Genomic DNA, 22,757 nt, shown 5'->3' with positions numbered 1-22,757 from the left:
ACTGGAGGGTGCATAGCTTGGATCGGAGGAGATCGCGCTCGAACTCCAGGGTGTCGAACTCAGCCCTGAGGGCATTGTACTTGGACTGAATTGTGTCGAACCCGGACTCGAGCGCGTCGTGTTTGAACTGGAGAGTGTTGCGCTCAGATTGGACGGCATCATACATGGTCTGGAGGTTGTTACGATCGATCTTGATAGCATCGAACTGAACCTTGAGGTCGCTGTACATGGACCGGAGGACATCTCGCTCAGATCGGAGGGTGTTACACTCGGACTGGAGGATGTTGTGCTCAGACTGGAGGGCGTTGTAATCGGTCTGGAGGGTGTCACGCTCCAACGGGAGAATGTCGCGCTCAGACTGGGGGCAGCTATTCTCAGTCTGGAGGGCGTTGTGCTCGGACTGGAGAGTGCCGTGCTCTGACTGGAGAGTGCCGTGCTCGGACTGGAGAGCGTTGTGCTTGGACCGGAGAGCGTTGTGCTCGGACTGGAGAGCGTTGTGCTCGGACTGGAGAGCGTCGTGTTCGGACCGGAGAGCGTTGTGCTCGGACTGGAGAGCGTCGTGTTCGGACCGGAGAGCGTTGTGCTCGGACTGGAGAGCGTTGTGCTTGGACTGGAGAGCGTTGTGCTTGGACTGGAGAGCGTTGTGCTCGGACTGGAGAGTGTCGTGCTCGGACCGGAGAGCGTTGTGCTCGGACTGGAGAGTGTCGTGCTCGGACCGGAGAGCGTTGTGCTCGGACTGGAGAGCGTTGTGTTTGGATTGCAGGGATTCTTTCTCATACCAATATGTGTCTCGTTGATATAGGAGGTCTTCTCTCTCAGCTCTGAGACTCTCTTTCTCATACCAGAATGAGTCTCGTTGTTGTAGGAGGTTATTTCTCTCATCAAGGAGACTCTCATTCTCAGCCCTGAGACTCCCTCTCTCAGCATCAAAAACTTCCCTCTCAGAAATGGTATTAAATAAGGCCTGATAAGCATTAGCTAGGCCCCAAGTCATTTGTGCCTCCTGAGATCTGCCTGAGCCACAACATTCCTGTCTCAAATATGCGGTCAAACTCTTGGGATTCTTTAAGTGTTCAGGAGTAAAGCTCCATGACACTAAAGATGTCTGTCTTCTAAAAGTCTCTCCAAAGTCTCTCCACACTCCCTGCCACTCAGTATTCTCTGATTCTAGGGAAGACTTCCTCCTGATGTAACAAATGTAATAAATCCAAGAACCAATAAGTAAAAAAACCAACATTAAGTTCAGGGAGATTGACACAATTGACAGTGTGGTCCACTGGGACAATTGTTCATTCGAAGACTGCTTAAAGGATGCAAAGAAAAAAGGAAGAGCACGCTCAAAAACCACCATTTCCGTACTATTGGTTGCATTAGTTGCATTAGTTGCTCCCTCTGGAGCTGCATGCCAATACGAAGTAAGCGTTGATAACCATGCTTTCAAATCATTATACATGTTTACAATTCCATAGGAAAAAGTGGCTAGCTTAAACATGCTCCAATATGTTTGGAGCATCACAAAAGAGGAACTTATGAAATGCAGTCCCTGGGAGAACAAACTTACTAGAGGGAACATTTTTTTTTCCTTTTTTTTTTTTCTTTTTTCTTCAATAGAGAGAAAAAAAGTAAAAGAAAACAAAGCTCAGCAGTGTTTATAAAATATACCAGAGTATTGGCAGTCCGCCTGGACTTTCAAGGTCAAGCTCGCAGGCGCAGAATCGCAAACCTAAGATAGCTCCTTAACAAAGAAAAACAACTTGTAGCTCTGTTAAAAGCTAAAAGAGCAACAGAAGAAAACACAGAAAAAAACAGCAACTCAAACTGCCCGCATTCTCCACCAAAATCTGTCACGGTTTGAACGAAAAATCCACTTGCACCCGTGACAGGGGACCGTGGGCCCCGCGGGGGCCCTAGGCCGAAAGGAAAAAGTTAATTAGGAAAAGAAAACAGCGGCAACGATCTAAGGAGGCACACTTATTTACTAAATACTATATCGAAATACAGGATAATAAAATATAATATAATTGAAAATTGAGCTAACGAATCAGACAAAATAGGAGAGAGAATGAGTCCCGTAACCGAGAGGCCTACTGTGAAATTTAGGCGAGACGGTGAAGGCTCCCACACACTCCCCTGAACGCCAGAACTCGAAAGAGAGCTCAGTCTAGTCTGCAACCGAGTTAATATAGAGTCCAGGTCCCGTGACCTATCGTGTTGTTCTCTGGGAGATGTAGTTTTCTTCTGTAAGTAGCAGATTCAGTAAAATTATTCATGCTTTATATGATGTTATGATGTGGAATACTGATAGCAAAAATTACAAAATTATTAAACCATGACAACAGTACTTCTGCAGCGCTTCTTTTCGGCTGCATTAATGTTACACATCTGAAAACTCAACTCTAAGGACCAGGCGTGACTTTTGCAAGCACAGTTCCTGACATTTGTATCTGGTCCCCCTTTTAAATTGTTTTAAGAAATTTTGTATATGGAGGATAAAATGCTTATATATTTATTAAAAATCCTTTATCTTAATTGAAATTATTATTTGATGAAGAAGGGTTTTTTGGGGGGAGGGTTTGTGGGTGAGGGAAGGTAACTTTTCACCTGTCTCTTATAAATGAAGCCCTTGTGAATCATACAGAAAGGTACTGCTAGTAACTAATGGGATGTCTCTGTTTCACACTTTGTACATGACGAGTCCATGTGTTACGTTTTGTTTCTATGGGAATATTTAGGCGTCCGTCTTCAACCAAAACCTAAAGAAACACACCAACTGTGATTTTATTTGTTGCAATACATTTGAAATTTCAAAGGGTACTTTGGGGCTCAAATTAGGATTTCTAAGTCAGTATGTGCATTTCACGTAATAAAGCTGTTAATGGTGAGCAAAGTATTATATACTAACTAGATTTTTTCCACATCTGTATAGTATATTCTATGTATTTTGTGGTATTGAGATTATAGAAAGTTTAGTGTCTGAAACATGCGTTTAATGTGTATTTTTAAACAAATTTATGGCAATTAAAATATTTGGAGAAAAGGGTATCACATTTCAATTTGTAAAGATCTTTTTAACTACTGTGTCATTAAAATGCTTTGTACAATGCAAAACTGTAACTGGAGAAACTAAGTTTAATAAATATCAAATAGATTTTCTGTATTAAACTTCAAAGTGGTCCTGTCTGTTGAAAGGGCTGCGTGCTCCCTGCTGCTGTATTTTTAAGCAGAGGTTTCTTTTTTGACCCCAGCACTCTGCATAACAATGGAAGATACCGTCCAGTATGTGAGGTATGTTGAAATAATGGGATTATTCAGACGGGGAGGTCAGCTTGGGACGTAGGCAATTTTGATTAGAAATAATTTAAAAGTAAATACTTCTTCCAGTTATCACCAGATATATTTAGTATATTGAATCTGCTAGCACTATTATTATCAGTTTGTTTGCTCTCTCTTCTAACAGGCTTTTATTTGAAGTCCGGCTAAGAGTTCAGCTATTGAGACTGAAATGAGACAGAAGCGTGATCAACTTTACACACTTGCCAGGTTGAACGATAAATGTCTAAAGTCCACTGTGAAATAAGCACTTCTGCTTGAAGTGCCTGATGTGCCGTCAGCAGACACTGTGGTCACAGGATGCAAGGAAAAACCCAGGTAGTTTGCGGAATATAAACTTTTAATACGCACCTTAAAATAAATATATATATATGAACAATTACAAACAAAACAAACATGAGATGCAGAGTCCTTTTATTGAGCTTGGCCATCCTCAGTGCGTGCTGCAGAGGTACAACCCCGGTGAGCGAATGCTCTCCATCTTTTTGAAGTCCTTTTACCAGTTCCTGTGGCAGGAAAGTCGAATGTACTTGTTGCTGATTTGCTGTCGTAGCTTCTGAGTGGTCAATAAATACGTCACAAGTAGAGCTGAGCCGTGGCAGCAGCAGTAACAGCAGTGGGTGTTCTTAGAGGCAGGTCACTCGGAGGCAGTTCTAAGGAAGCAGCGGTTCTTCCTGGAGGACAAAACATCATCAGGCACTGACAGCTCAGACTGGCGGCCATGTAGGGCTTACACAAGTCTATCCAGCCCTAGCGGTGCTCATCTCACTCAGCCATTGCAGCGGTGCTGCTGTTATCTCACTGACTTAATTCAGTTTGACTTTATTCGTTTTACATTCTTTGCTTCTCACGGTAACTGCAAAGAACAGCTTACCCAGGTCTGACCCAGTAGTCAGATAGTGGCGTACAAGTTACCCATAAGAGACACCTTTCTGTCTATTTATCTTCCTGTAGCTGCTGTTACAGTTCATCCATACTAGTTGGTAGAACCACAAGAAGCATTTCAAATGCATGCAAAAGAGGAGCCTGACTACCATTTCCTGTAGCATTTGCATCTAGATGATGTATATGTTCTGCTCTTCTTTCATTTGCTTTCTGGCAGTACAGTAGGTGCCACAAAATCAGCTTTCAGTCACCAAGTAACTTCAACATCACTTTTTATATGGATTTGGACAATTTACTCATACTTCATGTGCATGGCAACTGAGGAATTTTTGCTTTAGTATTTTAGCTCTCTTCAAAATGAGAGCTGAACTAGTCCCTTTTAATTAATATATGCTTTAAAGTGAATTATTTTGGCCTTAAGGATTAATTTTTAAGGCCTCAGTACCTAAATTCAGTCTCGAACTCTGTGTTCTTTTTTCTCTTTCTAAGATGACTTTTCTGGGGTTGCACTGCAATGGCTCAGGCCTGTCATCAAGGGCACTTGGACTCTGTTCTGTTTGTACTGCCAACAGAAGAGGTCTCAATCTATTGCTCCATCCTTATTCCTGGCATCTTTTTCTTTTATGCACAGAGTTAATCTCATATCTTAATTGATTGAGAAGAAGTAGGAACTTCCTCCACATAACACAGTATCAAACGTCTCTAAGCCATGATGTTGATTAGGGTTAGTACCTGCATAGCATTGTAATGCATTCACTGTTATCCCTACATGAGGCTCCAACGGGTCTCAGTGAGACTCCTCTCCAGAAAGGTGTCATCCGCTTCTGTCTCTGGAGGGGCTGTGGTTGGTGCAGGGAAGCAGAGTGTGCCTGGAACAGAGCAGCCAACTGTCAGCAACATGCAGCAGCAGTGGGCAGAGGGTCATTTTGATGCTCGGGTCAATCATCTTAAGCATTACTAAGTGAAGGACTTTAAATCTTCCTTGTTTTCAGACATTGCTCTCTTAAAGCATAATTGTTTGTATCCGAGTCCTAAAGAAATAGTTATTAAAAATCAGCATTTTAGTTACTTTGGGAGGGAAGGCACAATTACTCTGAAAAGTAACTGAGCAAGTGACCCATCTTCACTAGGCAGACACTCTGCTTCTTTGGGATGCTGAGTCCCCCAAAAGAGCTCTACCCACACTGCTGACTCCTGCCAGTTCCTCTCGTTCATGCACGTCTTTGCTGTCTGACATCTGAACTAGCACTTCAAACAGTAATCTGTGCTTACCTGACTGAGCAGCAGTGAGAAGAATAAAAGGAATGCCATGCTTTTCCAACAGTGCATCTTCACAGGATGAGCTGCCACTTCAACTGTAGGAGCAGCTGTGGGTGGAGGAGGTTGGAAGAGCCCCGAATAGAACTTCCCAAGCTACAGCCAGATTTTTATAGACTTCATTCTCTTATCGTTGCATCAGCTGTCAGTCATTACAGGAACAAAGTTCATTTAGGAGCAAGAGGGAATTACAAAGTTAGCATCTACTGAAGCGATCTGGTTCAAGGCCTATCTATCTAGCTAATGATTTACTCTCCTTCCACTTGTACTTTGTCTGGTCAGCTTACCAGATTTGCCAACTGTTCTTTCTTTAACACCTATCTAGCATGTTACCAGAACTCCCTTGTGTGCCTGCAAGTAAAAGTGTGGGTGGCCAACAGTCTCATGGTGAAGATCAAAAAGCCATAACCTTATTTGACTTCTGTGACATTCACAGCATGCACAGCTCTGAGTTTGCCAGCTGGGAGGTAAATACTGCTCTCCTGAGAGTATTTTGAGCAGAGAATCAAACTTTCGACTCTGCTTCTCATTCTTGGTGTGTGAAAGAATCACAAGCAAATAATTTAACCTTTATTCCCACAAAGCAGTACTTGAGAATCAGATATAATATTTTCCATGTGGGGTTTGGAATGTCAAAATAATGTTATTACTTGGTAGGTAAATCACAGATCTGTCCTTTCAAGGATCCTCATGTGCAGTTAATCTCTAGATAGCTAAGCAAAAAAGTAGAAGGGATGGCTGCAAGGATTTTATGGAGGTGAGTTGCTCTATGTAGCAAGACTGGTTTATGGAGATGAATGCTCTCTGCTGTACTCTGCCTCTGTATCTCATAGTCTACCTCACGATTCATCTTCTGAAAGGTGCCTACAAAACTCCCACTGATGTGGACAGGCAGACTGTAATTAAGGGAAATCTTAAACTCTTCTGTGGTGATAGAAGATTGCCAACAGCCCAGAGAAAATAATGTTTAAAAAGCACTACATACTGCTTCCCATTTCTTCCAAAATATCAAAGTTGAAACATGCTTCCCCCACTTGTCTCCCACTGAGACAAGTAGGAGTAGGTGTGTGTCTAAGATTACTACTCTGTAAATGCACCTTGTCACTATTTACTCCTTTTTGGCTGTGATGCTTCATGCACCCAGCTACCACGTATGTCCAGGTTTGCTGTATCTGTCAAGGAAATGACTTTTTTCAGTTGCAGAGTAGCAGAACACCAGTATAGCTGTGTCAAGCTCTGCACGTAGATTTGGAAGCAGTCTGTTTAAAAACAAATATTTCAGGTACTGTACAAAATAATTGTGCTTCAGCTACATTATAAATCCAAATGTGAATGCAGTAGGCTACAGTTTTCTGTGATTGCCCAATATGGAGGCATAAGTGCCAGCGTGGAAGGCAAGTTACATAGATTAAGATAATGCCTGCTTGGTTGTCAGGTTCCAGCCTACAAATGATTACTGCAAAGCCCAAATTTCACTGGGATTAAATGAAAGCCCTTTGCAGCATATTGCCTCCAACCCACTGCAGGAAGATTTGCTCCTTTCCTGGCGTTCCTCTTACATTTTCCCACTTCCCCTTATTTGTCTTGCTTCCCTGTGAGGAGGAATCAAAACTGGTCTTTATTTTGCATTCTTGGGTCTCACATAATCACTGCAGATCAAATAGCTGAACTTCAGTGTTGGTTGGTTGTTTTTTTTACATTTTGCTGTGAATTTCTCAACTGTTTCTTCTACTGAATCCTTTCTTTACATACAACTGAGTTTTAATTACTGCCTTCACCTGTGGAGCACAGGTTTGAATTGCATCTCAACTCTAAGAGCAGTGCCTCCAGCATGTCATTGTTTCTCAGCATTTTTTGCTAGCTAAAACTAGTCGTGTGATGATACATCAAAATTGTTGTGTATTATAAGTTCTTTATATTGTGTTTGTAGTTGCAGATCCCTTCTGGGCTGCATCTGTTTCATCTGTGCAAGAAAAAAAAGGGACTGATTGTTTCCATGTGTGCAAATGCAGTGCAGTCCAGATGTCTGTTGCAGGCCAGTAGATAGCCACTGCAATTGTTTAAACAATTGAAAAGAATGTAAAACATTGCTGTGTTGCCACTTTTAGCATTTAGTGAAGGAACATCAGAAATAAATGAGGGGACAGATTGATTTTCAGCTGCATTGTTCAGACTCTGAAATGCTGCTCAGCTGAGCTCCCACGTACCACCTGGCAGGTGGGAGCCATCACTGCAGCAGCATGTCAATGTGCCAGGTTTGCTTCTTGCTCCCTGCTGCACGGCTGGGCCTGCGGGCAACTGCAGAGATGAGAACAGCTCAGCGGGATTGCAGCAGGCGCTGCCAGCAGCAGGAACAGACAGGGAGCAGCTCCAGCCCAGCTGCTGACCCTGCAGCATGAAGGTTAAAAGCCAGGGCCTGGCAGCGGTGCTGTCGCTTGAAGCTCACGGGGCTGCTGGGTTGTAGGTAAACTCAGCAGTGGCAGCTGAACTTGCCACCTGTTTACAGCAGTCTAGCAGCTGGTCTGGACATAGTTCAGCTGTCTGTGAATGGGAGCAGAGACCTCACGAGAGGCTGGGCTCTGTTCTGAGCTGCTCATGCTCAACAGAACTGCTGAGAGGTACCAAAAAGGAAGTATTGACTTAAACTCCCACAGTATGAAACCTTAGATGTCCTGTTATTCAGGCTATGAATCAACTCCTGTTGCTGTTTGAGGGTAAGTAAATAAGACCCAAACAAGAGTTCTGAATGAAGTATGGCTGCCAACATGTTTGGCTGCTCAGAATTGGAGAACCCAGTTTATTCTTCCCTTGCTTAAGTAGAAATAAAACTGAAATAGATTATTTTTAGCAGAACTTACAGCACTGAGTAGCTTGCTTTGCTTGTTTCTGCCAACCTCAGACTGCACTTGGGAGTACAGAACAAGAAAGCCTGCAGCTATTGGAAGTGTATATTCACAGCTTGCTGAAGTGAGAGACTGAGCATCTTTGACTTCCAGACAGCTCAGCCCTTAACCCACAAAGGATCTATCACAGAAGAACGTCACACTCTCCAGATTAGATAAATTTTCAGTACCAGCTACAGGAATAGCGTGACAGGGAGATAAAGGTGTTACTTTGCTTGAATTTGAGGCAGACAGCTCAACACTAAGAAAAATAAAAGATAAAGGAATGGGCCAAATGTTCTGGACTTTGCAGAGGGAAACGTGTCATACATGTAAGAGCCCCGGGGTGAATTTTGTAGTCATGCATTTGAAAATTTAATGGTAGTAATAGAGTTCCTTAAATCATCTTTGGGTGTTAAAATAATCCTTTTACTTCCTTGTAGTTCCCTAGGAACTGCTTTTAATTCAGCCAGTTAACGCTAATCAAACATCAGAATTGCAGTTTATCATCTGATTATTATTAATAAATATGATAACCTGGTAACTGTATAAAGGATCAAAGCTCATATTCAATTCTGAACCATCAGTCAGGCTGGGCAATTTTTGTCAGTATCATATCAGACTGTTCTTCACAGGTACACAGACTGGAATATGTTCTAATTCAAGCAAAAAGTGGCCAGTGAGAGGAGGATAAAAGGATCAAATTGCTCACCAATGCTCTGCTATTTCTCATCACCTGTACTGTAGCCAGGGCTGCCTTCAACTGAATACACTGAGAAATGTATCTAGAAAATAGAGTCAGAGAGAAATGTGAAATAAAGCAATTTGAGCTTAGAGGATTTTAGTACTGTTATCTCTGTATGGCATTCACCTGACAGATAACGGGGTATAATTCACCTTAAACAATGTAAGACACAGACTTCATATAAAGATACAGGCCAAAGTTAAAGTTTATTAGGCATTATTATGTATTATCTCCCCGTCCCTCTGGTTCTGTGAATGAGCAATGGAACAAGTAACGCAGAGCGGTGACACTGAGCGGTGCAGTCACTGGTCATTCTCATAGTCAGCAGGATTCTTCCTCTTCAGCCTCTCAAACTCTTGCATGCCCCACGAGTACAGCAGGTAGGCGCCCAGGAAGGCTGGAAACGGAAAGGAAACACTGACACAGGGCACGGCACAGAGCAGCACGGGCTGCCCGCTGTGCTTCTACGACGGCAACACAGCCATGACACCTCGCTATAAAGCCCCATTGCCACCATAAAGTCCCACTGCCACCGTAAGGCCCCATTGCCACCATAAGGCTCCATTGCCACTATAAGACCCCACTGCCACAATAAAGCCTCATTGCCACTATAAGACCCCACTGCCACTACAAAGCCCCATTGCCACCATAAGACCCCATTGCTCACTGTGCCCCCCCGAGCTCCATCGGGCCCCCGCTCAGCCCCGCTCCTACTCACGGGGCGCCACCTTGAAGACCTGCGAGCTGAAGCGCCGCCACACGTTGGGCAGCCCGTCCGAGAAGACGTTGGGGATGGCGCGCTGCTCGAAGGGCGACAGGCTGTACGTGATGATGTGCCGCACCTGGGCCAGGTTCCCGAAGTGGATGCCCATGGCCGGACCGTGTCACCTTGTCACACCACCCCGCTGCAGCGCGACTCAGAACGGAACCTCACATGCTGCTTCTGCTTCCTGGCGGCTAGGCGGCCCTTGGTCGCCATTGGTTGCAATGGGTGCGTTATCACTGCGCAGAGGATGCGCCCTCGGATCCATCACGTTTCTGATATGAGGTGATACGTTTCTGTAGCTGCCCCCATTACAGCTTCCACAGCCTGAATGCTTTGTCCTCCATTGACTTTTCCACACTCGTGATAAAGAGCGAATAACTTCACATCTCTGTGTTCGCTTCTGCTGAACCAGCTGCAGGGTGCGCAGCATCTTTAATCCCCTAAGAACGCCAAAACGCCCTAAAAACGGTGAGAAAAGGCACCACAGGGCGCTTCCACGATCTGTCACTGCTGAAAGAGCCGCAGCCACAATGTGAAAGGAGGCGGCTTCAAATACACACACGTTTGGCAGAGCTCAGCTCCCATCGTTTGGAATGGATCGGTGGGAGTGGCGTACATTCAGCAAGCAACCCTTTTTAAAGCCAATCAGACACAGCACCAAGCTGAGGCAGGACTTTGTTTGACGTGGAACCATTTCGCCTGGAGCCCTTGGTGAGATGAACCTCACACAGCGCCAAAGTCAGCACTATTTTTAGTTCAGCAGCTTCAGGCCAACGCAATGGGCAGAGCTGGGCTGTGTCAGGCAGCACCGCAGCTCCAGGCTCATGCCGAGGGACTAAAGCACGTCTGCTGCCCTGCCAGTGCCCTGTGAGCCATGTACAGTCCTTGGGCTCCGTGCTGTCCCCACCAGGCTGTGCTCCCAGCCTAAGCCCCACGGAGCCGTGTGAGTCATGATCTAATGTTAACGGCTGGTAGAGAATGGGAGTTTACGCAACAACATGCTCACAAATTGTTTTAAAAGCTATTCTTCGCAACTAAAAAAACCCCCACACTCAAAACAGCACCGTATTCTATTAAAAAATCCCTACCAAAAGCAGCCCCCTTTGTGTGAGCTGCAGCCAAAGCTCTCTTAGCTTGAGTTGTTCTCATCCTGAAACAAGCATTTTCTGCAACATTCCTACTACAAGAAAAACACTGGGGGGGGGGGGGGGCTGGAAATTTGGAAAGGAAAAAGAATGAAATACTGAGAATAATTTTAACATGAGCCTTTCCTCTTATCCAGAAGCTTAACAGAAGTGCCATTACAAAGGATTTCTTTATATAAAGTAAGACTAGCAGACACTGAATTCAAGTGATATGTGTGATAGGCACTCATTTTATTTATTATTAAATCTGTACCAAAACAGCTTAAAATAGGCACCTGGTAGTTGAAACCACTTCTGTTCAAATGCAACATTATTCCAATAAAAAGATATTTACATTTATTTCCACATTCTAGAAAGCCCGAGTGGCTACAAAAACAGTGCTATTATATAAACACCCACTAATTAACTCCATGCTCCTATTCAGTTTGAAAGAGCCGTCAGAATTACACAAACACCACAAATATTCTGAGATTACAAAACACCTAAAGCAAGTGTGAAGCAGGTTAAGGTGCACCCCCTACCGACAAGTGCATTTAGTAGCTATCATGTCCTCGTATTCTTTGTAGACTATGGAGCCATCAGGCTCTATGGTCAGGACGCTCAGAGGGCTGTATTCAGCAGGAACACAGGAGGGCCTGGGAACAGAGGAGTCCAGTTTCTCATATATGAGGTTCTGCACCATTTTATGTACAGGTGAGCCATAACGGTGCCCAACCACCCTTGGACAGTCACCCTTGCAGTACTGAGGGCTGTATCTATGCGGTGCTATGATCCATTTGTACCATTTTAACCGGCTGAAGCTTAAACGGAAGCTGTGAAGCTCGCACTCGTTTTGAGGAAACAGAAATTGTTTGAAATATTCACTCAGGTTTTGAGGCGGAGTTGCTGGAGCTTCCTTCAGATTCTCTTCCCTTCGATGCCTGGATGCCCTTTTAACCTGCGTGTTCTCTCTTCCTTTGTCACCTGTCACATCAGCAAACAGGCTGTTCCTCTGCCTGGGCCGCGCTGGGCTTTTCCTTCTGTGTCTAAGTGAGTTCCACCTGTGATAAGCTTGCTCGCTGGTATCGTTTAGGTAAAGAAGAAGAGAAGGGGGGACCAGAGCCATATTAATGAGATTATCCTGGTTAGTGTTATGTTGTGGGTTACCCATCAGACAAGTGAAGTTCACAGCCATATGAATATTCCTCCTGTTAGTAGCAATGAGAGGCTGCAGAAAAGAAGTCACATCAACCTCAATCCACTTGCGCTTTCTAACTTCAAAGTGCAGGCTAAAAGCTACAGAGTGTGAAATGCTGGGACATTCTTGGCTAGAAGAATCATGCTCCTTAACAGCCAAATGGCACGTGCTCGTAAAGGAAGAAGTGGGAACTGAGGTGTCAAATGAGTAGAGCAAGACAGACTTGAGTAAGTGCTCGAGAGCAGTAACACGGTCCAGGTTGAAGAGCAGATCCACTGAGTGAAGGTCTCCTGAAAAGAGAAACAAAGATCTTGCACAGTTAATGCATCTTGATTTGCCACCGGTACATAAATGCTCTGACATAGTGGATCACCAGAAATTGGTAAGCAGCAGAAGAAACCAATTTAGATGCCCATATTTTTATTATATGGAATGTCTACTTCAGTCAGAACCAAAACTTATCAACAAAACCAAGAAGGCCCAAGGTTTCTAAGAGGCACTGAGTGCAGTTAAGGAACAGCACACAAAGTTGGCAGTTCCAATGGGGAAAAAGGAACCAGAGCCTTTGGACTGTGCAGGAAACCATGAAATGATGTAAGTTCTAACGGGTGTGCTGCCATGTTCCCTTTAAAACTTTAGATTTTTAGCATTAGCTGCAGTTATTGTTCCTACTCACACATTCCTGACCAACAGCTGCCAGTGATGCTGACTAACAGCAAAGCAGAAAGTCATTTCTGTCAGTTTGCTTCTCTCTCATGAAACAGAATGACAGCTTCCAAGCTATTCTGAATGCATATTTCTGTCTCATTTGTCCCTACTGTAGTACACGCTGTTTGTTGTCATTTCCCATGATGTTATTTGTATTTACTGCAATTTCTGTCTCATTCTGAGGCTGGTGAAGCCCCGTGCTGGCCTTCTCTCCAGGTGTAGAGCTGAATGCTCAGCACGCTGCTTCTCTTACTGCTCAGCACTGCTGCTTTCCTGAGTTAGAGATTGTTCTTTGGTAGACACAAGTGCATTAAGTGATCTTCAAACACAGAGAAGCAAAGGGTTAAGAGTCAGATGTGGTCTCTGTGGATCTTAATAAACTTACAACTTTATGTTAATGATTTTTTTTTATCTAAAGTTATGAATTTCAACAGCAGCCTCCAAATTTGCTCCAAGTTGATTTGGATTCAGACCACTGCTTTAACTGCTGCTGTATTTAGGAGACATTGGCATGAGGCTGCCTGTTAAAAACCAAAACGCCTCCAGCAGCCTGTGCTGTAAATCACCTACCTGATCACCTACCTGTAATCAGGTCCCTGTGGCAGTGCTGGCACTCAGAACACGGGGTGAAAAGTCGAACAGTGTTATAGAGGTGGCTCTTGTGGGCCTTTGGGATTCCCTCCTTGGTGGCGTACATCTTATACAGCCTCTTCATGTACCGCAGGGCTCGGGAGTCCAGCTGGAGCCTGGGGGTCCCACGTTCCCAGCTCTGCCATCCCTGGTCGGACAGCACTTTGAGCAGGGGGGGCAGGAGCGCACAGCCTCGGCTCGCTCCCTTGGGCAGCCGCAGCAGCGGATAGAGCTCGCGGAGCTCAGGAGCTCTCATAAGCCCGGAGCCCTTGTCTGGAGCTGCGCGACCCCTGGAGCGGGGGGAGCACTGGATGCTGAAAGAAAACCAGTGAATGCAGCAATAGAAACAAACGCAGACCCTCCAGGTACCCTCCATGCTCTTCAGAGCTGCAGCCTAACAACGCCTCCCCCAAAATATTCAAGAAAAAACGAACGCACACGAGTGCGAGCCCTTATATATGCTTCAGCTGTGACTCTAAAGGGAGGTTTCTTTGTGATTAGAAACCAAAGGGGAAGATCCGCAGCTGGCTGTGGAATCCACGTGCGTGTGTGTGCGGCCGGGCTGAGTCTCTGCACGTGGAAGCGTCTCACCAACAAACGCTGCTTCTCAGGGTTAAACTTCTCCACCTGGTGAACTGCAGCGCACCATGTTCGTAGATCAGCCCCCAGGGGGAGCCGGGAGCCCAAGTGATGCCGCCGGTCCGGCTGAGTGAGCGCGATCTGCCGGCACTCCGGTATCAGGGTGTTAGCTGTTAAAGGAAGTTCAGCAACAGCACCAGTTATCATTGCTAAATATATATAAGATGCTAAATATTGTTGCTCCTAAAGATTCCATCTGGAGTAGTAGTGAGTGCTTGGTGTGTTTAGAAACTCGTTGCATGATGTAAGGAAAGGGGTGGAGTTTTGTTTTACTTAGTAAGGAAAACGTGTTTTCATGCCAGATGGTTTTAATTAGAGCTGTGCTATCGGTAATCTAGTGAAGTGTCACCTGTAATCTGGCTTTTGCATCTTAGGGCTTCTAAATAAGGTGTGCTTGTTCAGAGAATGCTTAATTAACTTACAGAATTCTTTCATTTGGAATGGAAGGTTTAATTCAGATACCAATTTTGGAGTGTTATTGACAGCTAGTTAGCTGAGAAGGGTCATAAACACAGTGCAGCTAAACAAGCAGCTGTACCACCTGCAAGGACAGCAAGAGCAACAGGATGCCCTGTGATGGTGAGAAACTAGCCATGGTTTTGTGAACTCAGCAAGGGAGTAACTATCAGGATGATAACTCCAAGTTGCAAAGATACTTGGGGATGGTATGTAATTGGGAACCAATGATGAGCTCCGCTTTTGCACTATGTATGAGCTAATTATCTGTATTATAAATGTACACGCAGCCAAGCAATAAATGAGATTAGCTGATCATATGTCAATGACAGGTGTGGTTGTTTGCTTTTCTCCCTCCATCTCCAACAACCAATCTCTAATGTGAAACAACATAACCTTTTTGCTTAGATCTCTTAGAGCTGTTCTGACTGTGATTAGATAAGAGGATGCCATCAGGTCTAAGGCCATCTGTGTAACAGCGCTTTGGATGAGGTCGGTACTTCTGTTTGTTTTAAAAATGCATCCTTCAGTGACACCTGAAGAGCTGATCTGCTGCTCTCCTGTGCATGTAAACCATTCCCTCCCTGTGTTAACGTCAGACAAACATGATGATGGTTTCTGCTGTTTCATGACTATTAAAGCTGCTCTCCAATATCTTTTCTTTCTTCTTCCTTGGGAAACACCAAGTACCTCATTTGTACTATCACAAACTAATGGCAATCTTTGAATTTCTATAAAGCAGAGAAGACTTGGTGCTTTGCCCTGTAGCAAGATAATGACATTTGTTTGTTTCCATGAGAGAGCGGAAGCATCAATTGCAGGTGCAGCTGTTCTGCCCCAACCAAGTGCTTTACTTGGGCTTGTTGGGCTGATTCAGAGTACTGTGAAATACAAGAAGCAACAGGTGCTCTCTGTAAGGTCCCTTGATAATGCTGTAGGTCTGTAGCTAACTACTTCTACACTGTAACTGTGAGCTCAGTGCCTGCTGTGGAGCTGTGTCCTGCTCTGAGTATGAAGCTTGCTGCACGCAGTGCTGTGATGAGCTGTGTTCTCCATGCCAGGAGCAAGGCACACTGCATAGGTGCACTGTTGCTCCTTTGGATGCATTACCAGCAGGAAGCTGAGCATGTAGCACAGCATTGAGAGACCGGGCAGTTTGTACCACTGGAATTAATAACTGTTCTTGGCAGGGTAGTCAGTCAGTTGGTTCATTTAGTAGAGTTCAGTGACTGAATAGGCAGCAATGTGAGAAAAGCTGTACTTCACCCTTGGTGAAAACAACTGCCTGGCACAGCACGGCCCTGCTTTGGCCACTGGAATGGAGCCTGGCCCTCCTCTGCTCATGGGCTGCTGGGGCTGCTTGGCTTCATCCAGTCCCTTCAGTCCTGCTGCAGTGAAGGTATGTGCTTGTGGAGTGCTCACTTAGAGCTCTTCTGTACTGAAATCTTGGTTTACAACTCATCCACTCATTGCTTCCCATCAGCCATGTTATGTGAGGTGATAAATGTTGATACGTAGTGTTCAAACATGGCACTCACATCCTCACCCGTTCAGCCTATACTGCGTAGAAGCTGGTGGGTCTCTCCTTGTTGTAATCAGGTGTTCATTAAAAAAGAACGATGAGAGCTCATTCCTTGGCTGCTCAATCCAACCAGGGCCATGGGGCAGCTCAGGCTGTGCCCTTTGTTAAGGAGGAAGGCAGGAGGTGAGGTGGTGGCTCTGCAGTGCTGCTGTTAGCGTGGATTCTTTGTAGGGCGATACCATGCAGTGCTGTCATCAGCTGCATGGTCTGGGGAAAAGCACATGTGGTTAGAGTGTGCTGGTTGGTCATTAAGAACAACCAAAGCGCTCGTAATATATGCAGAGACAGGTTGGCAGAAGACCTTCACCCTTTTCTATTTTACTTTTTCTATATAAAGGGGAAGGACAAAAACCCAAATGAACCCCCTCCTGACAAGCCAGGAGGTGGGTGCTGATGCTTGGCTTTCTTCCTCCTGTTTTTGTGCTGCTACAGAGCTGAGATCTGCCATGTCCTCACGTTGGAAGGTACCTACAAGCAGCAGCACGGCACTGATGCTGCTGCTGTCACCTGGCGCAGGGCAGCTGATGGGGTAGGTAAATAACAGTACCCACGTGTGACGTTTTTCGGATGTTTTAAAATAGTTTTTAAATAAAATAGCAATTCCAGCCGTTCTGGCAGCCACCGGCTGGTAGGAAAACAAGGAATCGTTCGTTTTGTTGTGCTGCCGTGCGTGTCCTTGTGTGACCCTCAGCCATAAAAGCACTGGGCTGTGAAGCAGCCCCTCGTGGCCGCTCCGAACTCCACGGACCGGAGCCCACGCCGTTGCTCCGCCCGGCGCTGCCCGTTCCTGCGACTTCGGGGCGGCTGCTTCGCCCTTTCCCCGTGTCCGTGGGGGGTTCTCCTCCTCCTTTCTCCCCAGCAGCTCCGCTCCAGCCGCACGTGTCTCCCCGTGACCCCACCTCCGTGCCTCCCCGGGGCCGGGCCGGCAGAGCGCAGCGCTGTGGGATTGGGCCGAGCGGGGTCGGCTCCGCTCCGTGAGTTGCGCCGCTCGGGTCCAATAGCTGAGAGCGCGTGTACCCATCTGGAAGCGATTTGGGACTGACGGAGGTAGACGGATTTGGGAAGGGCGGAGGGGGAGGGATCGCTTATGCAGCGATTTGAGGGGCCGGTGAAACCCTGCAGTGCTTGGGGAAGTTCCGAAGTTGTGCTCTCGGGAGCTGCCGTGCGGGTGTTACTGCGCTGATTCCTGCCTGAAGCGGTCCCGGCTGGAAACGGACTCTCGGAAATCCCTCCCGGGGATGCCGCTCTCATCTGTACAGCGCTAAAGGTACGGCGTCCTGTTGTCTGCTCAAAATGGTCCTGACGATGATTGTGTCTCATGTGATGTTATCTCCGCGGTGAAAAGAGCCCTGCTGTAGATTGAATAAGCGGCGTTACGTGGCTAAGGCGGCTCTGCCGTGCATCGACATGCCATTCTCTGGGCTTTAAAATCTGTGTGGTTGCGGTCTGAGCCGCATCGCTAATTCCTGCGGTCACTGCGGGGTCTCCTCTGAGCAGCAAAGGTCTGAGCGCTGGGACAGGGCAGGGAGCGAATACACTGCGCTGCTGAGATCTGAGCACTTAATTGTGTTGTGAGATGTTCGGATGTGTTGTGTTTAAGAAGTGTCTCTTAGCAGTGTGTGTGTGTGTGCTTCGGTGTGAAAGTCCAGGAGAAAACGTTAAAACTCATGAAACGATTTGAGCATGCAGCTGGAAAACAGGAATCCAAAGTGAATGAATCGGGCAGAGGTGTGGCTGGGAAGGAAAGGTGTTTGCAGGGGAGGGGGAGAAAATCCCAGAAGACTTTCCAGTGATTTGGGAGAGCAGATGCAAATGATTTACTTATGAATCTGCCTGGGAGGTTTCGTGTGCTCTGATGCTGCCTCTTGACTGCTGTGTTTGGTGCTGAGCTGCGAGTCTGAGCACGCGTAGGGCCGGGGATGTGGGAGTGCAGCCGTGCTTCTGAGCCACCTCTGTGCTTTGGAGTTGAACTCTCCTGTTCAACTTTGAACAGTGAAGTCAGCTTTGGAGTTGAACTCGCTCGCTGCCTTGTCCTGACTTTGCTGGAGTTTGTTTCAGCTGATAATTTGCACTCTGGTTGTTTACTCGGTCTGGGTTTTTGGGGCAAAGTTAGCAGAACAAACCCTGTGTCCCTAACGATGATCTTAGGGGATCAAATGCTGTCTTCCCTATTTTCAGTAGTTCTGAGCTGTCACTGAGCAGCTGCGTTTCCCATGATTTGGAGAAAGGAACTAATTTTTGTTTTGCATGGATTTGCATTAGGGATGCACCTTTTGTTCTTCCCTCTGAAGATCCTCCCAAGCCTGGCCAATTAATAATCAACAGAAAATGCACTTGCTTTGATTTTCATACCTTAAATGTCTGAAGATTGTCCTTATCCTACTGGAATCTCCAGGAGCTCCCAGCCATGGCTGGGCTGACTCTGGGCTCATCCCAAGAGATAAATGACCCGGCTGCCTCCAACCCGTGCCTTCAGGTGCAAAGCCCGACTGTCACTGTGGGCTCCTGGTGGGCATTGGCCACACTGGAACTGGGGGTTCTGACACTGTGCCCCAGGACCTGGCAGAGCTGAGCAGGTGGGAATGGGGCTGGGAGGGGTGGGGTGAACACAAATGGAGTAGGAGTTCTGTGAATGTTCTTTAAACATAATTATAGACGTGTATAATTTCCATACAGACAGCTGAAAGCAATGAGAAGGGGGGAAAAAAGAGCTAATCACAGTTAGTTCCTTTTTGTTTGTGATGTTTTCTTAACCTTAGTTATTAAAATGAAGCTTTAATTTCTTTGAAAGTTATCTGCAAAGGAAAGACTGTGCTAGAACTATGGTTGGTGCCAAGTCTCAAACACACTCCAGTTTCTATCACCTTCCTCTTCATCATCTGCTCTTGTGACATCAGCTCGCCACTACTGCAGGTGTATGGCAGACCTGGAGATCCACCTGAACTTAATGCTCCTCTGGAACTTAATTTTGTACATTTTCAAATGTGATCAAATGTGTTTAAATATTTCATGACCTGACAGGAACGTTTCCTGATAGTCTTTGCTGTCAGAAGGGTGATGATTCTGTGGGTGAGGATTCAGGCACTGAATACTGGAGGGTGCTGAGGTGTCAGTGAATGGGCTGAGCTGGGGGTGAAGTTTGTCACAGCGCTCCTGGGGGTGTCCCGCTCTGGTAAGTTCAGGTTCCTCTGGCTGTACAGTGCACACCAAGCTGGAGTGGAGGGTGGGTAACGAGAAAATTATGCCCAAATACAGTCCTGTGTGTTGCCACAAATGATGCAGGATTTACATTTTTCGTTCTGTGCTTATGTATGAGCATAGGCTTTATGTTTGAGAATGAGATATTTGTGACTTTTTGATGTGCAGATGGTCACAGTGCCTGTACTCATTGTCAGGGGTGTGCAGTGTTACGGCAGCGCTTGAGCTTTGAGGCTCTTCATGAGGCGAATGAAAAACAGGATAAACATAAAGTGAATGAATGTAAATAATCAGAGTAAACAAGCAACTATAAGTCACTACAACTATTAACAACTACGGACTTGTCAATAATAGATGTGGTCACTTTCTTAGTTCCAAGTGCTGATCTCTTTGCTTCCAAGGGGAATTCCAGGGATGGCCTTGGGAGCTGTGGATGGTCAGTATGTAAAGCTCAATGTTATGTCTGTAGTGATGTAATGTGATGTCTGTTTGGAGACCTCTGATACTCTTTAGAGTTTGGTTGGTAGAATAATAGAACTTTTACTTCTGGAAATGTGCTCGAGCTGCCTTGCATGATGGCTGGGTTTTCTTCAGAAGCCATGTCCAAGGGCCATTGGTTCCACTCCTACTGGGTTCATGTACTCATCCATTCCAGTGCAGTAAATTAAAGCATAATAACAATAAATACATGTTATCAGACGTCATCCAGTGCTAAACGGTACTTAAAACCCAAGAATCTTCATGTCGTGTCTCTCTATGCACCCTGGGCACTTTTTGCCCTAAAGAACAGCAAGCTGCCAGCTCACACGGCTGTTTGTTTACCTGTGAGGGTGGCGGAGCTGCCCCAGCCAACATTTGGAACTTAATCAGGTAATGCTCCTTTTCTTTATGTCATCTGCTAGCTGCATTATTTATTTAGCCTCCCCACAACAAAGACACCATTGTTTTTGAGTGTTGCAAGAGAAAGCAGCATGCCTGCCACTGTCTGTAACCATACTGACACCCCTGAGCCCCTCATTTCTTCATTTCTCTAATGCAGGGGAGGAGCGTGTCCTGATGGCAGAACAGGCAGCAGCTGGGGGGCTGTTCTATGGGGATCCTGTCCCAGAGGGACTCTGGTGTCCTTCTCTGTTTACTTCTCTCACATTCTGTGGTGCCTGTGGGAGAAACAAATGGGCCACGATTGCCTGGGAGCGATGGAGCAGCATCCTGCACTGCTCCTCAGTGCTGCCACTGTGCAATCCCCAAGTGTTTCTTTAAATGTAGTGACAAGCTTCGTTTACATTCCGGCTCAGTAATTACCTGTGAAAAAAGAAAGCACAGAAGTTGTGAGCAGCAATGCTTTTGTTGGACAGAATGTCCCATGAGCTCCTTATCCATTGCTTCTCTGCACAAATAAGATATTGAGGTATTTGCACGGGATGAGCTGTGTTAAAAAGGGTACAACAAAAGGGTAAAACATGTACAGATTATTCAATAGATGTATACCGTCTTCAGCATAATCTTATTAAAATGAGGTTTAGACATTAGGAAGAGGTCATAAATGTAGCGAAAAACTGAATGTGTTTTACTTTAGGGGATGTTAATTACTATCTTCTTCAATCCAGCCCCTGACAGCAGCGAGGTGTCTGCTATTTCCATTGGTATGGTTTGCACTTCAGTGACTGGAGCTGCTTCCAGGCTGTGGCTCAGGGGTCTCTGGTGGTGTGTGACAGCTGTACCCAAGGAAGTCCACTTAATTTAATAAAATATTAAACGGTATCATTGAGCCCATTGTATGCCTATCCAGGCTGCTGCAGCCCTTTGGTTAAGACACTAAACTGTCCCTGTTTGGGGTGATACAATGTTTGGTGCTCCCCAAGAATTCTTCTCCATAGGTTCAAAGAGATTGGGCACTGGATGTGTAGCATTTAAACATGCTTACAACTTGCTTTCAATTGGGAAACTTGTTCAGCTAAACGTTGTTGTAATGAGTCCTTCAAATATGATTTGATTGTTCTACCTAAAGACCCACAATTACATATTTACTGGGAAGAAATCCCATAACCTGACCCAGTCAAAGCCCACAGCGGAGGTTTCTGTGGCTGTAAGTGTGGCTGTGCTTTCACAACACAAATCTTTGGCCTCAATACCGACATTTCAGGTAACTGGTATTGGTGCTCACTCTTCCCTGGCACACAGCTGTTTGCTTCTGCTCCACGCTGCGGCTGGAAGCCCTGTGTGCTGTAACTGCCTGTACTGCTGGAATAGGGAAACCATCCCCATGGGAACGAGGGCAGGGGAAGCCTGGCTGCAGAATGTGTTGTATGAAACTGGGGTCTGGAGGAGTGCAGGAGCATTGGTCTTTGATCCGGGGCACTTCTGTATGAATTAGAGCAGTGGTAGTGCCCTTTGTATTGCTTTTTGTGCATAACCAACCTGCTAACAAAAAAATTAACTATGTCTTAGGAAATGCTGGAGAGCTACTGATTATGTTTGCTGGAAGGTTACGCAGCAGGATTAACTCCTATAGGAATTACTGGGCAATGGTAAAAGGTACTGAGTGCGCAGCTGCAGCTGCACGGTCCTCTGCCCCTCTCACTGCTCTGATCGCTCAGCAGTGCAGCTGCCAGGCCTGGGGTTAATGAGGACTCTCAGTGAAATCATCTTCTCTGTTAGGCTGCTGTTATTTGGATGGTTTGGGTTCGTAAAGCCCAGGATCGTTATGTTTCCTTCCTCTCTCTGATACCATTGACCTAGTTTTTGAAGCTGGTAACTCTGAGCAGCCATCTGTAACCCAGCTGATACCAAGTAATGAAAATAACAGAGAGGTAACAGCTCGCTGGGTGGATTGCAGCTTTATGGGGAGCATTTGCTGTTTGTATTTCCACTGCTCCCCCTCTGAGTTTTGCTTTCTGACCTGTGGTGTGAGGCAGAGGGGGGGTCCAGGAGCAGCATGGGCTTACAGCAGCACTGCTGCTTTGGTGGTGTTAGTACTGCATGGTTTGTGCTAAAAGAGAACAACAGAGCATGAGGTGCTGGTCAGGTGAGCTGGCAGCAGCCACCTTTGTTGGCTGTTGCTGTTTTGTGCATTTTAACCAGAAATACAGCTCAGTGTCCTCAGGAGCTGCGTGCACGCACGGATTAATCCATGGCAAATTGTTGGGCTGTGCTTCCACCCCTGGGGTAAACGGTTCCAGGTATACTGAATACCTCTCCAGGTAAAAGCAAACTGTGGCCTACATTTTGCAGCCAATGGGATGGAAAAGAAGGCATTAGCAATATCAATGGTGGCATACCACCTAGCTTCTTTTGACT

At 45.9% G+C, this 22,757-nt stretch overlaps 3 protein-coding genes across 3 annotated transcripts; all 3 read right to left on the bottom strand.

Annotated features, from left to right (window-relative positions):
• Positions 1-3,727: 3,727 nt before the first annotated feature.
• Positions 3,728-5,638, bottom strand: LOC146760879 (liver-expressed antimicrobial peptide 2-like). Its single transcript, XM_085544369.1, has 3 exons — positions 5,488-5,638; positions 4,948-5,084; positions 3,728-4,004 (listed from the first exon to the last, which is right to left on the bottom strand). The coding sequence occupies exons 1-3, from the start codon at positions 5,542-5,544 to the stop codon at positions 3,968-3,970; spliced, it is 231 nt and encodes a 76-aa protein (XP_085400495.1). The 5' UTR covers positions 5,545-5,638; the 3' UTR covers positions 3,728-3,967.
• A 3,708-nt stretch (positions 5,639-9,346) lies between these two features.
• On the bottom strand, positions 9,347-10,089 carry LOC146760878 (cytochrome b-c1 complex subunit 8-like). The gene is made up of 2 exons (XM_085547723.1): positions 9,878-10,089; positions 9,347-9,556 (listed from the first exon to the last, which is right to left on the bottom strand). Exons 1-2 carry the CDS (start codon positions 10,029-10,031, stop codon positions 9,462-9,464), a joined length of 249 nt encoding a protein of 82 aa, XP_085403849.1. The 5' UTR covers positions 10,032-10,089; the 3' UTR covers positions 9,347-9,461.
• Positions 10,090-11,166: 1,077 nt separating this feature from the next.
• On the bottom strand, positions 11,167-14,228 carry LOC146760877 (growth/differentiation factor 9-like). The gene is made up of 2 exons (XM_085544366.1): positions 13,538-14,228; positions 11,167-12,537 (listed from the first exon to the last, which is right to left on the bottom strand). The coding sequence occupies exons 1-2, from the start codon at positions 13,959-13,961 to the stop codon at positions 11,588-11,590; spliced, it is 1,374 nt and encodes a 457-aa protein (XP_085400492.1). The 5' UTR covers positions 13,962-14,228; the 3' UTR covers positions 11,167-11,587.
• Between the last annotated feature and the right edge of the window lie 8,529 nt (positions 14,229-22,757).

The sequence above is a fragment of the Coturnix japonica genome, chromosome 4 (assembly GCF_054131305.1).
Source record: "Coturnix japonica strain WE chromosome 4, WE-NBRP24, whole genome shotgun sequence".
In the NCBI taxonomy this organism is placed as follows: Eukaryota; Metazoa; Chordata; class Aves; order Galliformes; family Phasianidae; genus Coturnix; species Coturnix japonica.
The sequence above is the reverse complement of the archived record's forward strand: the minus strand, read 5'-3'. Positions and strand labels throughout refer to the sequence as shown.

Bases quoted from the DNA above. Each gene is read 5' to 3' on its own strand.
- LOC146760879 (XM_085544369.1), bottom strand. From the start codon at position 5,544: ATGCACTGTTGGAAAAGCATGGCATTCCTTTTATTCTTCTCACTGCTG. The intron at 5,085-5,487 runs GTAAGCACAGAT...GCTCTGTTCCAG, and splicing joins TCTCACTGCTGCTCAGTCAG to GCACACTCTGCTTCCCTGCA. The intron at 4,005-4,947 runs GTACTAACCCTA...TTTGTCCTCCAG, and splicing joins TGCATTACAATGCTATGCAG to GAAGAACCGCTGCTTCCTTA.
- LOC146760878 (XM_085547723.1), bottom strand. From the start codon at position 10,031: ATGGGCATCCACTTCGGGAACCTGGCCCAGGTGCGGCACATCATCACG. The intron at 9,557-9,877 runs GTGAGTAGGAGC...TTCCGTTTCCAG, and splicing joins GGTCTTCAAGGTGGCGCCCC to CCTTCCTGGGCGCCTACCTG.
- LOC146760877 (XM_085544366.1), bottom strand. From the start codon at position 13,961: ATGGAGGGTACCTGGAGGGTCTGCGTTTGTTTCTATTGCTGCATTCAC. The intron at 12,538-13,537 runs GTAGGTGATCAG...TTCTCTTTTCAG, and splicing joins CCACAGGGACCTGATTACAG to GAGACCTTCACTCAGTGGAT.